The 16,524-nt window shown below is 38.3% G+C and overlaps 1 protein-coding gene and 1 pseudogene across 4 annotated transcripts; one reads left to right on the top strand and one right to left on the bottom strand.

The window, feature by feature from the left end:
- Positions 1 to 66: 66 nt before the first annotated feature.
- LOC104778553 (myosin-8-like) lies at positions 67 to 10,691 on the bottom strand. 3 transcript variants are annotated; one of them, XM_087507825.1, is made up of 39 exons: positions 10,262 to 10,691; positions 9,483 to 9,611; positions 9,182 to 9,325; positions 8,929 to 9,074; positions 8,667 to 8,823; positions 8,410 to 8,468; positions 8,135 to 8,294; positions 7,892 to 8,041; positions 7,674 to 7,810; positions 7,440 to 7,586; positions 7,213 to 7,314; positions 6,736 to 6,793; positions 6,545 to 6,646; positions 6,258 to 6,295; positions 6,028 to 6,154; positions 5,736 to 5,903; positions 5,514 to 5,645; positions 5,305 to 5,414; positions 5,152 to 5,212; positions 4,880 to 5,057; positions 4,570 to 4,775; positions 4,335 to 4,454; positions 4,085 to 4,183; positions 3,783 to 3,995; positions 3,526 to 3,665; positions 3,324 to 3,438; positions 3,210 to 3,254; positions 3,054 to 3,104; positions 2,801 to 2,971; positions 2,441 to 2,593; positions 2,156 to 2,347; positions 1,954 to 2,082; positions 1,806 to 1,876; positions 1,514 to 1,610; positions 1,370 to 1,426; positions 979 to 1,035; positions 800 to 880; positions 628 to 710; positions 67 to 534 (listed from the first exon to the last, which is right to left on the bottom strand). In XM_087507825.1, the coding sequence occupies exons 1-39, from the start codon at positions 10,262 to 10,264 to the stop codon at positions 423 to 425; spliced, it is 4,500 nt and encodes a 1,499-aa protein (XP_087363951.1). In that variant the 5' UTR covers positions 10,265 to 10,691; the 3' UTR covers positions 67 to 422. The 3 variants fall into 3 exon arrangements, with proteins under 3 accessions (XP_087363951.1, XP_019098805.2, XP_087363953.1); XM_019243260.2 differs by lacking the exons at positions 7,440 to 7,586; positions 7,674 to 7,810; positions 7,892 to 8,041; ... (5 more) ...; positions 9,483 to 9,611; positions 10,262 to 10,691 and having other exon boundaries at positions 7,202 to 7,283; XM_087507827.1 differs by lacking the exons at positions 5,305 to 5,414; positions 5,514 to 5,645; positions 5,736 to 5,903; ... (13 more) ...; positions 9,483 to 9,611; positions 10,262 to 10,691 and having other exon boundaries at positions 4,880 to 5,072.
- A 2,044-nt stretch (positions 10,692 to 12,735) lies between these two features.
- Positions 12,736 to 16,199, top strand: LOC104761729 (multiple C2 domain and transmembrane region protein 10 pseudogene; annotated as a pseudogene). The gene has a single exon (XR_015594881.1). The product of XR_015594881.1 is annotated as a multiple C2 domain and transmembrane region protein 10 pseudogene (transcript).
- Positions 16,200 to 16,524: the final 325 nt, after the last annotated feature.

The raw sequence follows: 16,524 nt of genomic DNA, 5'->3' as shown, positions 1-16,524 counted from the left end.
AGTCTTACTATTACATTTTTATAAAGAAGAAAATATCGAAAAATGTACTTACTGCAAGAGACAAGATTTATAAAAAAGTGAAATTACATTAATTCTGTACAGAAAATTAAGGATCTTTCATCACACAGTCACTAAATTGGACATAATAAGAGCTTGGGAAAAGAATTAACAAAACAAATACTATAACGTATAATGTTGGGTCTAAAAACGAAGAAAACTTTTGTAATGGGGTCAAAATAATAAAAGAATGAATTGCTGAGAGAATCACAAGAGGTGTTTGCAAGAAACAACCCCACAACAAGTAAAAATTTACACTTTTGTAATCTTCATTCCTTTTGGTTCAAGAAGGCACCTCTCTCTACCTCAGACTAAAAAAATAGAGGAAGAGCTTTTAGAATCTGAGCTTTCTCTATTCCAAGGAACTAGTGCAAGAATACGAAGTCTGGATTTTCCAGAAGCTCTTTAGCCGGTTTTACACTCGCAAAGTCTTTTTCGTGCATCGAACTGGATATTTCGTCGATTGAGAAGGGTATGCTGCAGCAAAGACAGAAAGATCATCCCGTTATGGTTTTTTACTTTTTACTATTTACTGATACTTAAGCTTATCAAATCTCGCGAGAGAGTTACCTGGAATTATCATCCAACAAGAAGGAATTGCTGTCTGCATCGTTGGATTCCTCTGTCATGAGCGCACGCATGCTCGATATTACCTGTGATAGAGGTTTACACTTTGCTCAGCATCTTAAAAAGGGGTTGAAATTGACCCTAAAAATTATATTTATCTTTTTCAGTTAGATACCTCTTGAGACACACTTCGGGTGTTATAGCAGTCGTCCCAGTATAATGTGCATATCCGGTAAAGTTGTTGGACACTAAGGATCTGGAATAAATTGAATCAAGAAAACGATTAAATAACGAGTCTAAGCCAGTAAAGAGTATCCTCAAAACATGTTTGTAGATACTAAGAAGGAGCTTTACCGGGCAAAGATCATGTACTATATCATCATATGACACTCTGTACTTTTGGTGGATAACCTGAAGAGGAACGAGGAGAAGAGAGCTATTAGTATGGTTTAAGGGAAGTCAGTTGAGACTAAGAATAACTACACTACCCATATAGATCGACATAAGATTGTGTACAAGAATGTTTGGTTTCAGTAATCTAACGAAAGCAGTAGCCAAGGTTTGAGTCTTTCAGATATTGGACTATAACAGTAGTCTAATAAGTACAAATTATAAAGTATGCAGAGATTGTTACGAGAGACTATTCAGTCTTATCACAGAACAAACCAAAATAAAACACAATTATCAGCAGTTAATCAGTTTCTTTGGAAGCATAGTCAGAGTTCATCAAGAGGGTAAAACATACCAGGAACCCAACAGCTTGTCTGATGTGTTTCAGTTCATCCCAAGATGGCCCAGCATACTGCAAAGTCAAAGAATGAATTTAAATGATATAATGAGACGAAAGAAAGTTTCTATAATTAAGAAAGCTTTGAGAAAGTTTCTATACTTCATTGACTTGGCCGCACCACAACTCTAGCTCTGCAAGCCCAGACTTTACAAATTCTCCATTACTGAATGTACAGCACTCTTTACGCAGTAGAAGGCTGTTTGAAGATGTTAAGGGAAAAAAAAGTAAGAAAACTGTGGACTATGGTCTAGCCTTCAGAAGGAAATTGGGCAATAAAAACAGTCACTTTGTTTAGTTTACTGTAGATTTCTTGTGTTCAACTTGAACAGGGACAAGTATCGGTAAAAAAGTGCGTAGAAACCGTTAAATGTAGCTTTCAAGTATTATTTACCTGTTAAACAGTTGCACATTGATGAACGAGAAAGTTTGAGTGTGTAACTTTTGGATGAGTACCAAGGGAACCTGTAAACCATCAAACATATGAGAATTTAAGGAGTTGAAAACAGATCAGTGTCATGGTAGTTTTACTATTTCCTTACATAGTTTTCTTTCATTATGGCAAGAAGCAAATTGAGACCATCAATAATGCTCTGCCAGTGAATAGCAGGGGAATCTTTTCCAACAGACCTACCAGATCTTTGCATCCCTCCTTTTGAAATTCTCGGTGCCTGAAAGCCAGTGGCCACAGCCTTAGGATACAACATAAAGACAGGGAAAAAAAATAGAGACGTCAATGAAAACCTGAATGCACAGAGATATTAAAGCTGAGAGCTCTTTCTTCAAGTTATCCCTAATCATCCCAAATATTTTCTCTACATATGCTGCAAGCTGTTGCTTGAAAAGCAGAGCCGGGTATTTTGCCTCCACTGGGCGGATCACCGCAAGAGCAGCAGCTTCAGCCGCAGCAGCAAGGTTTGGTGAAGAGCGGAAACTCTGGTTACCGATAAGGGAAAGAATAGTTAACATTCTTGACATTGAAAGTAAAAGATTCGTCAAAAAGCTCTACTAACATAAAAGTTTATATACCAAGGCCATTCTTCCAAACAAGGAAGTTGTGATAGGCGGCTTCTTGCTTGCAGTTGTTCCAGTGCCACCAGTTTTAAGACTTTTTTGAAGTAAAAACAGTAGTGCTGATGTGTTTGTCAACCAATATGCCAAATGACTATTGTCATCTTCATTCTGAAAAGATAAAATTTCAGTAGAGCAGTTAAAACTTCCAATTTAACTAAGGTAAAATCAGGTTTGTCACGCAAATAATTATTTCTATACCTAGGGATTAGTAACTGACAAAAACAGTCAACAAAAAGTTGTTAAAACATACACAAGAATCCTCATTTGGGACATATCAGTATCTTCATAATGCCAAAAAAATGCAGATCAATTTACCTCAATCGCGGAACCAATCATCTCAATAAGACGATCAAACGCACTAGTCTTCTCTGATTCAAAGCACTTCCAGTGAAGAAGACACTTGTATATTGTAAATGCAGCAATAGGTTTCCCATTACTGAAACCGATGTTTTCCTTGACACAGTTAATGAGAGTATCAACATTCTCCTGCAGAGATAGAGTAAATCAGTTTAACGGAAATACGTAGTAAAACTGTTTGCATATATAGTATAAAGTGATTGGCCCGTACAAGTTGACGTTCTGCAGCAGATCTCGCAGCATTTCCATCGAACTCAGCTTCCTGGAAAAGTATATTCCTCAGATGAATCAACCAACAGAAAATGCAAAAGAAAAAGATATGAGAAATCCAAGAGATCAAGATGTTATTTTGGAAGAACTATCCTACATTGAATTGGTTTTCCAAGTTTGTACGGTGTCCATTTTCCAGATTCTGCAAACAGGAATCAACAAAAAGTTAAACATCAGGCACATATATTTTAGTATCAAAGAAACATTCTACCTTAATAGTTGCAGTTGGAGGATGCCCTGTTACAGTTTTCGCAGTCGTGTTTAAGATCGTTTGCTGAAGCATAATTTGTTTCTCGGCTTCCATGTCTGAAATCTTCTCTTCAAGCCTGAAAATGAAACATCAGCTAATCGTTTGAACAAGATAAGTATATATTACTACCAGTGCTAAATGAGAAATTTATGCAAAACAGTACCTCTGCATTGCAGTCTTCAACTTCGCTACTTTAGATTCTGCCGCCAACGCTTGCTTTAGTCTATCCTGACTAATCTTGCTTGTCTCCTGAAGTTCCTTTGCTGTTTCATCTATCTTTACCTCAAGAGAACTTACCATCCCCTGCATAAGACAAGCAATATAGAGGAGACCATTACTTTTCAGCAGACTTTTCCAATTGGTGGTTTTATGGATCCCCAGTTAACTATGATAAGCTACAGATCCACAATCGAGACTCACCTTCAACTTTTCATTTTCATTTGTGAGTCTCTCCATTAATTCCTGGTCAACTACAGGAACCTCCTTAATAATAGGGAGCACCTCGGAAACTTTCTTGGCAGCTTCACGCTCTTTAACAAGCAATGCCTCAGTTTCTTTAAACTTATTTTGTATTTCCTCTAAAGAAGACTCATATTTTGCATTTTCTTGCTTTTTGGCCTCTTCCAGGTCAGTCTGCAGCATTGGGAATGAAAAGAGGGTAATTTAGCAATTTTGATTCAGTGCAGTAAGAGGTAGATTTGACAAGGAAAGAAAAAACTCACCCTCATTCGTTTTTCTAATTGTAATCTCCATGTCAATTCCTCAACTTGCTTCTCTAGCTTGTTTTTGGCTTCTTGAAGAGCTCCTGTTTCTCGAGCAGCCTGTGAGTCCAATGAATTATAGAACTGTGTTACTTTTCATACAAAACAAAATATTAAGAAGTCAACTTCAGAAAATAGTTCATTTCGACCAAGTACTAGGATGGTCAGATAAAAGAAGCAAAACTAAACGAAGAAAGAAACCACAACTCACCATCTTAAGGTTTTTGAGTTCTTTCCGCGCAACTTTTCCTCTCCATGCACATTGTGTCGTGATAGCTGCTTTCTTTAGTTTTCTGTAATGCAGCCGAGCCAAGTATACACGACACCGGCTCTGTATTGTAAAACGGGTGTTGTCACGATTAGAACGCCACACAGAGAAACACCATTAGTCCCGCTGTTATTGGACGGTTTTCTTGCTAGTGTTCAGTAACTTTAAAACATCATACCTGGATTATTGTTGCAGCTTTAGTCTGCCTTCTGAAACACAGTTCCTTTCGGGAAACCATACCACGCATACCCGCTTGAATTGAAATAGTAGCAGAAAATAGCTCAGTGTAAGCTTTCCTAGCCAGAAACTTACGCAAGTCTCTCTGGATTTTCAAAGCAGCAGATTCCCTACGCATGCCTTCGTAAATACTTCTAGCAAGATAACCTGAAAAGATTGTGACCCAAAAGTTAGTTTTAGAAGTAAACTGAAAAACAAAGACAAACAAGAAGAAGATGACAGTCTACAGTCTTGAAGAGAGTAGTAATTACCTCTGCAAACTGCCTGGATCTGTGTAGCAGAGATACGCAGCTGGATAAAAGCTTTCTGCGCAAGATAAGATCGCACTTTTCTTTGGATAATGCTCGCCGATCTTCCCAAGATTTCAGTTCGCCGAGTATCCAAGTCTGCCATTTGTCCGGCCCTAAGAAAGACCTTTGATTTACCAATCTACAAAAATAAACCCTTCCAAATTTCAGGTAACTCATTATAGAAGCAGACTGAAGAAACTGAGAAATAATATTCTGCTGATTAAAGTAATTACCTGATATCCTTCAAGTCCGGCCTTATCAAGAAGCTTCTTGCAAGCAGCTGGTTCATCAGAACTAGAAAAGAAAAAAACAGAGGAGTCAGCAAGACAAGTCATTGAAAATGACCTCGCATTCAAAGGATATCCGAGGAGGAAGAGATATCTTACTTCTTGTCCAACACTTGTGGAGCAATGATACCAAATCTGTTCAAGAACTCGTCAAAGTGCTTCCTAGTAGGATAGCCAGCACAACTAATCCGGATTGCCTCCATCACTCCCTGAGGTCAGAACAATACCCAAAAAAACATCATTCTTCTGGAATTGATAATTTTCACGAGAAGCTTGATTATTTAACTGAAAAGAGATGTCATTCGCACCCCGCAACGCAATTGCTGTAGAACATTTTGGTTCTCAAAGATTCCAGGCTTCAAAAGGTTATTAGGCTTTATACATCTGATATAATGTGGCTCCGTTGTATTGAGAATCTCAAGCAGTGATACCAATTGTTGCTGCAAATAAACACAAACATAGAATCTGTAACCTTTAAAAAACAGATTAAAACATGCTAATGTGAAAGTGGAGATAAAAATCAGACTCACCTTGAAACGGGTACCGATAGAGGAAAACTTTGATTGTTTGGAATCGTCAGATAATGGTGGGAACAAGTTTGCAACAAAAGAACATGTAGAAGCATTTAATAACGCTTGATGCTCTGCAATAACATAATCCTTGTTCTTGTCTAGAAAAAATTCTGTCTGATACGTGACCTGGAACAAGAACCCTCATTGGTTGTTAAACGAAATATTTACAAACCAACTACTGACTATATTCTATATCTTTTCACGTATCATTTGAACCAATGAATTCAGCGGAGAAGCAAAAGATGCTCACATCACCAGCATAATGACAAATTGTGAAGTCACTGCGAGCCAATTTCGGCTTGGTAAAGCGCTTGTGGTTTTTGTATGTCTGATATAGCTTCTGAGCAAATGTCTCGTGTGTTGATCTAGGAAACATACTGCAAAAGGAAAGCATCACTTCAGATACATTTCTTTAGAAAGAAAAAAACGTTGGAAAATTAATTTGAAAGCAGAACAAATTAGATTGGTTTTCAAACTCACCAAGCTTCATCTAGAAGAGCGATAATACCTCCGGGTTTCTGAAGGTAAAAAAAAATAAACAAACACCAAAAATGAGAAACTAATAAAACGAGATCCATAACATAAAATTATCAATGACACAACAAGACAGATAGCGATCACAACTATGGTTGAGAAAAGCATCACTAAGAAAAAACTAAGAGAACAATTTTGGGTGTCTTGGAGGCTTTAAGAGCATTCTACAACATGTTAGACATTTCAAGGATCACTGTGTATGAATGAAAAAAATAGAGATTATCACAGGATACCTTTTCTATTAGGTCTAATATATCTTGATTGTCAACAAACTCAATATAGCTCCAGTTGATCTCCTCCTTTTTATACTCCTCTTGCTCCATTTTAAAGACGTGCTGCATAGTATGATGTCAAATAAATTAGAAAACTACAGAACTCCAGAAATGCAGAAGGCCGAAAATGAAAGAGGTTATTTGATCAGAACCTGATTAAAGTGCTGCTGAAGTTTCTCATTAGTCAAATTGATGCAAAATTGCTCAAAACTGCAAAAAAAACAACAGTAAGCAGTGGGACAAAGAACTGCAACAAACTAGAATCCAACATGGTCATAAATTTTGACGGTAACATAGTGAGTACTTTCCCTCAGATAAGTTTCATCAGTTGTATAATATAATTATCTAACGATAGCCCGTTTCGAATAACATTTTAGAAGGGTAAACTCACAAGCTCAAATAACAATAGGAAATAGAAAAATCTCAACTGTCCACGTTAAAACCAGCACTGCCGCCCTTGACGATGAAACAGATAATACCAATATAGAACACTAAGTAAGAGCAAGACATGACAAATTGAAAACTCCATATGTTAAGTCAAACAACCAGAATTCTAATTTTTGTAGACCTTTTCTTGATAAGAAACCCATCTATGTAATCTGAAAACAATAGGCATACCGGTTAAGCACCTGTTTGTCTTGAAACTCTCGAATCCATAAATATCCAGAACACCAATCAAGTACTTTGAATCAGGATCTTGACCAATTTGAGTATTAATCTTTTCAACGAGCCTAGATAGACAGAAAACTATTTAGTATAAAACAGCTCTGTTTGAGAAACAATTCACACTTATTTTTTCCAATGAAGAGAATTAGCTACTGAGAATGTTTCGTCAGTTGAAAACAGAGAAACTCACCAGTCAAACAACCTTGAGTACATGATTTTAGCCAAAGCATCTCTGCTAAGAAGAGCTGCTTCTGGATCAAGAGTTTTTGTGATTGTTTCATCACGAGTTACCATGATACGCTTGCATAGAGAATCCTCAAGTGATTTTTCATCACACCTGAAACAATAGATCGTGTGAGTATGGATGCCGACTCCAGTCACATACAGAAGCAACCCACTCCAGTCTATAAGTCAAGCCACTTACATGAGAAGCTCGGCGGCGGTTCTTAAATGAAACCAAGATTTTTCATCTCTGGGAATTGATGAATCAATCTCTGTTCCTTTAGCAAATTCAATATTCCCCAGATGCAGAATGGAAGCCACAACGCGGAAAATTGCATCCTACCGACATACCGGAAATGTTAAGAAGTTGGTGACCAAGTTAATATACCAGGTTTTACTAAATTCAACAGATGGAGTTACCTGCTCCTCAGTACTGATCCCAACGACATCCATAGCCTTTCTTGTTGCATGATATTCCTCCGCATCATTCATACCATCCAATGCTATACACTTAGACTGATTGAGATAGTGGTATGTCTTGGGATCACCAAGCTTAAACCTCTTAACATCCTGACAGTAGAGATAAGATGTACTTTAGTATGCCGTGAATCAGCAGCTACTTCACTGGTTATTTATAAAGTTAATATTGATCTGGAAACTTACTTCTTCTGGTGCAGCACAAATCATGTAGAAACAATGATAGTTTCTTTCGGGATCAGACACCTGACAAACACGCGATCTTTCCAACAAATAAGTTCTTATAGCAGCTCCAGATATCCTCCCCGATTCGTCAAATTGAATCTCCACGAACTTACCAAATCGACTATTAAATACACAAACAATATATTTCAAACTTTTCACATATAACAAAAAATAATAATAATAATAATAATAATAACTGAAAGAATGCAAAGCAAAGTACAAGGAAACCTCCTTACCTGGAATTATTGTTCCTAACAGTCTTTGCATTTCCAAAGGCTTCTAAAACAGGATTCGACTGTATGAAAAGTAAATATAAGCAATAAGAAACAGATCAACGCAATAAGCCAATCTAGGACACTAGAATCACTTTTTTAATTACTTACTAAAGTTTCTAATGCAAAATAAACTCTGAATTTGAAATAACTGATAAGGTGAAGATCTGACTGTTCTATAAATATCAAATAAGAAAAGAAAAAAAAAAGCATCTTTTCACCTCCAACACTTTCTGCTCAACACTTCTTCCCTCAGCAGCAGCTCTCCCACCCATGTAGGCAAGATATCTCATAAGCAACTTTGTGCTTTCAGTTTTACCAGCACCACTTTCTCCGCTAACCAGGATAGATTGACTAACTCCTTCATTAACCATCTGTCTGCAATAGAATAAACCAAGCAAACAGACCAATTACATCAATGATAACATTAAAAAAAAAAAAAAAAAAAGCAAAACATTTTTCAATGAGTATGTGCTAAATTACCTATAAGCAGCATCTGCAACGGCAAAAGGATGTGGACTCAGCTCACCGAGGGAAGCCCCTTTATATTCAGCCATCATATGGCTACTATATAGATGCGGAAGTCTTCTAAATGGGTTAACAGCAATCAGTATGCTTCCTGTATATGTCTGAAAGTAAAACGGGATTCAGTAGCCATTGTGCATTATAAACATATGTAGAGTAGTACATGTGTTTTTAACCATACAAGAAGATTAATCTCAGTGAAGTTACTCACATAAATTTCATTGATATCATATCTTGATTGTAAATTCTGAAGAACTCCAGGTTCATGTAAATAAGCCAGTCTTGTCATATCTTCCACGCCAGATGCTGGCGCTTCGACATCTTTTGGATATATATTGGAAGCGTTAACAACGACCTGTGTTTTCAAAGAAGAAAAAAGCAATTCGTAAAAGGTACTCTTGGTCCCAGAGCCAAACACACAAAGCAGAGGTGAGTATCTTGTATGATTAATAAAAATGAACATCTGAAAAAAGGCCATCGGAGTCAAAAGGGCAGGATAATAAAGCACATACTTGTTTCCCTGAAGTGCAGAGAACTTTGATCTGGTCACCATTAATCTCAACAACTTCACCATCTAGCCATGCTTCATCGGGGTCCTCCACCCACACATGGGACCCAACAGCAGGATTGAAGGCAGCAACCTGCAGAAAACAAAGGGAGTTAAAAGGGAATAGTTTCTCCATTAACAGATATGTAAACAAGAACTGGTGAAGTTATGTCACTTTGTTTTAATTATATTCCGAGGGAGGAAGCCTTTACTTGTATGTATGTAAACATGTTGTTAGTAAACAAGAACATAACATCACTCAAATAATAACATTGCAACAACAAATTCAAGCTTCCATGACGTTTACAAGATTGCATAGTATAATCGAACGGTAGTGCGTTTTGAACACAATCAAGAAACTTGCATGTAGCTTCAAAATAGCATATAGAATTTGATGCTGGTAACGAAAACAGCATTAATGTACCTACACGTCTAAACGTTTCTGTAAGCACTGGTAGCTAAATGTCAGACAAAGATAAGGACTAAACACCAAACACTAACAGACATGTCTGGGATTGAAGTCAAAATATCTGCCAGGACTCAAAAACAGCACAAAGGAGCATTGAAAAAAAAATATATTAATATCACAATCGCCAAACTAAAAAATTCAGCAATGAGTCAGATTCAAAATAAAACGTCAAACACGCAAGACAAACAAATCAGAAAACATAAACCCCTCTCCATTTATCATCGTAAACAAAAACGCATTTAAAATGCAATCAGAAAAGAAAATGAAACATTTACCATAATTTGTCTAACGAATTATTAGAAACTCGATGTTCTTTTTTGCTTTCTGTATGGATGGATCGAAGTTGAGGATTCAGAGCAACAACATTGAACTTCTCTTCTTGTTAAAACTAATCCCCTCCGATACACCGACAGATACACCGACAATGCGAATGCGAGAATGCTTCGAAACGAGATTCAATCCCCAGAAAAGCAAAAAAAAAAAAAAGGTGAAATCGAGAATGCGTTGTTTCTGATTCTTGATTTGTTGTAATGTCGATGAAAAAGTTTTTCCTTTATCTGTCAGATTATAAAATTTTTGGTTGTTCGGGGCTTTCTTCGTGCTTCCCTCTCCCCCTCCTTTACCTCCCCCCACCTTTGGGATTTGTTTTTTCTTTTCTTTTTTTTTTTTCTCTCTCTCTGAGAAAATTAATAAGTAATTTACTTTAATTAAAATGACAGCATCATAACTAGACGTTGAATTCATAAACCTTCTTCCCCATACTACCCCTGTCTTTTCTTCTATATTACGACCTTGTATTTCGGACGCGGAAATAAAAATACTAATTTTGTCTGATTTCTTACAATATCTATTTTTTTTTTTTTATTTTGTAATCAGTAGTAGTAGTAATAAGACAACTCATGAAATAGTTTTTATTTTATTTTTATAAGTATATGTATTTTCAATTTCAGCTAAAAGAATTGAGAATGTGTAAAGTGTTAACTACAGTACTAGCAAAAAGGTACGAAAAAAAAATATGGAAATATTCAAATATCGGATGGAGAGAACCCGAGTAATGAAAAGCACTAAAAAGCATATACTACTTGTCTACTGTAGTTAAAGGTTCCTTCCTTCGTATGACAATAATATATGGGCTTCTTGTAGAAGATGGGCCTTTTCTGTATTCTTATCAGTGTTGGGTTTTTCTTTGCCGCATCAGATTGGGCTTTAACGTCAAAGTAAAAAAACTAACAACGGTTTAATGATCTAGCAAATATCAAATTTACTGCGTAATGGTTCGTGGATCAGTATGGTTGTATCCTTGTCTAGAAAGATTTTTTTGTGTCTGCTTAGTTAGATTGCTTACATGATGTACAACCGTACAACGCATATTATGAAATAACAATACGGTGTAACCATTTTAACTTTGGCTCATTAAAGCTGGAACTTTTGATCTACAACTAGAATCCTATACGTTGACCAAGAAATACTAAGGTAAATCATGTAATATAACAACCCCCATCTGAGTAGGATTTGGATTTCCAAGGAGATGCCACGTGGTAGTCATGAGCAAAAGTATGCAGGACATAAATGAAAGAAACCCATGAAGCCAAAAATGAAAACACAAGCGTGACAGAAAAAATGCATGCCGATATATTATTGATTTTGTTGGGACTATAAAAAAAAAAAAAAACGTTCAGGACAAACCTGCAAAACTTTTAAGTCCAACCCTTTTCTCCGCTTGTGGAAGTTTTGGCTCCGATTGGTAACGTAGCCAAAGCTGTACAGAATAGCTGTAAGCTGAAACTATAAGCTGTTACCAAATAGTGCAAAACTGTAAGAAAAAATTGTAAGTGAAAATTGTACAAAAAAAAACTGAGAATAAAACTTTTAATAAAGTTTTTGGTAAAGTTTGTGTGATAGATAAAAATTCAAAATTGTATCACTTGTAATACTTTGTTTTTGGTCACCAATCACTGCCTTTATAAGTTTTAATGTTCTATTTGAAACATTTTTTTTGGATAAATCAAAGTCTAAGTAGGTGAAATTGTCCTAAATGATACTTTATGGTTACAAAAAGGATTATAAATATCTCCCACTTAACAAGAGAACTAAACTAATGTAACCGGAAGAATGTCAAATATATAAAGAACTACTGCAGACTGCAGTGTAGTACAAATAGATAACATCCACAATTAATGCAAAGTACTCTGACAAAATACTCTTTTGAGACAAAATTGCTGTTCCATAGACCTTTGAGGTTTGATCCGCCACGAGGATTGCGCCTATCCTCTTTCCACCATCCCTTCTCTCACGCGTTAAACTCAGCGCGTCAACGCACGGTTTTAAGCTGACGATATTTATAAAATTATAATACATTAGAAAAGTGAAAAACAGAGGAAAAATATAAAGTGGGTCCCATTGAATCAGGAGCAAAGCAAAAAGCATACGCAGCCGCAGAGCCATGATGTCATTGGTTGATGAGTAGACGTTGTGATTCCACGCGCGACCAGAGCGAGAGCCGTGAATCTCGAGGCTGTTCTGTCCCTTTCTCCTAAGTTCCCCCCTCTTCCTTCTGTTCGTTCTGTTCTACAAGTATTTATTGAAAAAGCTGACCAGTGTAAATTTTCTTTTCTTCTTATTTTTATTGAAGTAATATTTGTGTTTATTACACATACATACTCAACTTATTTTAAAATTTATTCAAAACCGTGATAAAAAAAAAAAAAACATACTTAAAGTGAAAAAAAATATATCTGACTTTAGTTTAATATTGCAAGAAAATACAAAATCAAGATTCTCTCCCATGGCACGCTCTCTCTTGTTAATGTGTCTGTCTGTATTTTCATAGACTCTTTTCACTCAATCTCTCTCTCTCTCTCTCTCTCTCAACTCTCATTCACTGTCTTTTCGTTTTCCTTGTTCTTTTAAATTTTTAATCTCTCTTTCTTTTGTCAAGTTAATCTCCATCTTCTTCTACATCTCTCTCTCTCTCTCTTTTTCTCCATTGTTGTTGTTTATATCTCTGTTTTTAACCTGTAATGACTACGGCTAAAACCTGCTCCGGCAACGAGAAGCTCGTGGTGGAAGTAGTGGGAGCCCACAATCTCCTGCCAAAAGATGGCGAAGGGTCTTCCTCTCCTTTTGTGGAAGTGGAGTTCGAGAACCAACGTCTCCGAACAAAGGTCAAACCCAAAGACTTAAACCCTATCTGGCACGAGAAGCTCGTCTTTCACGTCATCGACGTCAATGACCTCAGATATAAAACCCTAGAAATCAGTGTTTACAACGAGAAGCGTTCCTCAAACAGCAGAAACTTCCTGGGTAAGGTTAGGGTTTTGGGTTCCGGCGTTGGAAGGGAAGCAGAGTCAGTGGTTCAGCTCTATACTCTTGAAAAGAGGAGCCTTTTCTCGTCCGTGCGTGGCGAAATCAGCATCAAACACTACATCACCACAACGGTGGAGAACGGTGAAAACGTCCGCCGGGTTAACGGGTCGGGTGGTTCAAAGAAAAGCAAGAAAGTACAGAACTTAAGCTCTTCCATGGCGATTCAACAACAACAGCAACAGCAACAGATTGCTCTTCACAATCACAACATTGGAAATCAACAGCAGAACGGTCAAGGACAGCGGATGCTACCGTTTTATCCTAACCAAGGTGAGATGAAGCCTCTTGTGATAACCGCTCTTCCCGGGCCAATGTCCGGACCAGGACCTATCATTTACGCAAACGGGTCGAGTGAGTTTTCGCTCAAGGAGACAAAGCCTCGTCTTGGAGGAATTAGTAGTGGCATTGGCGGTTTGAGTAGTCACAAGGATAAATCAAGCTCGACTTATGATCTCGTTGAGCAAATGCAGTACCTTTATGTAAGAATCGTGAAAGCTAAGGACTTGTCGGTGTCCAGCGAGGTCGTGTCGGAAGTGAAATTGGGTAATTACAGGGGAGTTACTAAAAAAGTGAGTTCGAATTCGAGTAACCCCGAGTGGAATCAAGTCTTCGCCTTTTCCAAAGAAACCATTCAATCATCTGTTGTTGAGCTTTTCGTCAAAGAAGGTAACAAAGATGAGTATACGGGTCGGGTCTGGTTTGATTTAAGCGAAATACCAACCCGGGTTCCTCCAGATAGTCCCTTAGCTCCGCAATGGTACAAGATAGAGAGTAGAAACGGAGGTAGATGCGGTGGAGAGCTTATGGTTTCGGTGTGGTTCGGGACTCAAGCTGATGAGGCTTTCGCTGAGGCGTGGCATTCAAAGGCTGGAAACGTTCACATTGAGGGACTCTCATCAATCAAATCAAAGGTTTACTTGTCTCCTAAGTTATGGTACCTTAGGGTTTCAGTTATTGAGGCTCAGGATGTTGCAATTATGGACAAAGGATCAGGTATCATGAGGTTTCCAGAGCTTTCCGCGAAACTACAAGTTGGTAATCAGATTCTGCGGACTGCAATCTCGTCTGCAAGCCCTACCCGGAGCTTTTCGAATCCGTATTGGAACGAGGATTTAATGTTTGTGGTTGCAGAACCGTTTGAGGATTACGTTACAGCTATTGTCGAGGATCGTGTGGGTGGTGCAATGGGAGGACAAAACGATGTGGCTGTTGGGAGGGTTCAGATTCCGGTTTCTGCTGTTGAAAGACGAACGGGAGATACACCTGTTGATTCGAGATGGTTTAGTTTAGATAACGGTAATAACAACAACCGATTTGGTTCTAGGATTCATCTCAGATTATCACTAGATGGTGGCTACCATGTTTTAGATGAGGCAACAATGTATAGCAGCGACGTTAGACCGACAGCGAAAGAGCTTTGGAAACCGCAAGTTGGGCTTCTAGAGATTGGAATTCTTAGTGCAACAGGTTTGATGCCGATGAAAGTTAGGGACGGGAAATCCGGTGGAACTGCGGACTCCTACTGCGTGGCTAAGTACGGGCCTAAATGGGTCAGAACAAGGACCGTTGTGGACAGTCTTTGTCCAAAGTGGAACGAGCAGTATACTTGGGAAGTGAATGACCCTTGCACAGTTGTTACCGTCGGTGTGTTCGATAACGCACGTATTGATGGGAACAATAATAACTCGCGGGATGCGCGGATTGGAAAGGTTAGGATTAGGTTGTCTACGCTAGAGACAGGACGAGTATACACGCATTCGTATCCGTTGATTGTGTTGCACGCCAGTGGAGTGAAGAAAACCGGTGAGATTCATTTAGCGGTTAGGCTATCGTGCGGCAACGCTTTTAATATGCTCCAGATGTATATGTCACCACTGCTTCCGAAGATGCATTACACTCAGCCATTAGGCGTTCATATGCTTGAACGTTTGCGGTATCAAACGCTAAACGCGGTTGCTGCCAGGCTGAGTCGAGCTGAGCCGCCTTTGGGTCGTGAGGTTGTGGAATATATGCTCGATCACGATTTCCATGTTTGGAGTATGAGAAGGAGCAAAGCCAATTTTTTCCGGCTGGTTAATGTGATTTCCGGTTTGGTTGCCGTTGCTAAATTGGTCGAAGTTATGAGAAGTTGGACAAAACCGGTTTGCTCGACTGTTTTTGTTTCGGCTTTCTTGTTTATGGTTTTGTTTCCGGAGCTTCTATTGCCGTGTTTGTTTCTCTACGCGTCTGCGGTTGGCGTTTGGCGTTTCAGGCGGCGGCCTAGAAATCCACCGCACATGGACGCGCGTCTCTCACACGCGGAGACTGTGTTTCCCGATGAGCTTGACGAAGAGTTTGACACGTTTCCAACGAGCAGAGGATTCGATGTCGTGAGAATGAGATACGATCGAGTTAGGAGCATTGCTGGGAGGGTTCAGACAGTGGTTGGTGACATGGCAAGTCAGGGAGAGAGGGTACAAGCGTTGCTGAGCTGGCGTGATCCGCGTGCTACTTTTCTCTTCTTGGTGTTCTGTTTAATCGCCGCGGTTGGGTTTTACGCTGTGCCGGTTAAGTTGACTGTGGCTGTCTTCGGTCTGTATTATCTACGACCACCTCGGTTAAGGAGGAAACTGCCGTCGCGAGGGCTTAGCTTCTTTAGGCGGCTGCCGTCTAGAGCCGATAGCTTGCTTTAGAACAGGTCAAGGGTATTATCGAGTTTTTCTAAAGTGTTTTGGTAGACGCCTCTTGGTTCAATGTATCTTAATTTGTTTTGGGTTAGGTGGTGACACCGGTGTCTAACGAAAAATCGAACCGGTTTAAGCATTGTACCAAGCTGTTGTGTTAATGATTAGGATGCTTTGCTGTTCATTACAAAAGTTTGCTAACTGCTTGTAGTTTTTTTTTTGGTCCAGAACTTATTAATTGAAAAACAAAAGTTTAGACATAAAACATAATATCAATAAATATCCCTACTGATTCCCTAAACTTAAGAATTTGCCAACATTTTCTTAATTGTTGTTCAAAAGCTACTTAATCATATCCATTCTTCAGCCAATTTAAGAAATCTTGTGCAGGATAAGACTACTAATAGAAATTATCATACATACTAAATTAACGATTTTCATAACTTAACATTAGTTTTGAACTTGATTTAAATTTCCATATAATCTGAATGTGTCCGTTGCTGCTCCAT

This window comes from Camelina sativa, chromosome 3, assembly GCF_030686135.1.
Source record: "Camelina sativa cultivar CO46 ecotype springtype chromosome 3, ASM3068613v1".
Taxonomy (NCBI): Eukaryota; Viridiplantae; Streptophyta; class Magnoliopsida; order Brassicales; family Brassicaceae; genus Camelina; species Camelina sativa.
This window is presented reverse-complemented; position numbering and strand designations above follow the sequence as displayed.

Excerpts from the sequence above, each read along its gene's own strand:
- LOC104778553 (XM_087507825.1), bottom strand. Across the intron at positions 8,295-8,409 it reads GTTAGGAACAATAATTCCAG|TCGATTTGGTAAGTTCGTGG; the intron begins GTAAGGAGGTTT and ends TGTATTTAATAG. Across the intron at positions 7,315-7,439 it reads TACTCAAGGTTGTTTGACTG|GCTCGTTGAAAAGATTAATA; the intron begins GTGAGTTTCTCT and ends CTGTCTATCTAG.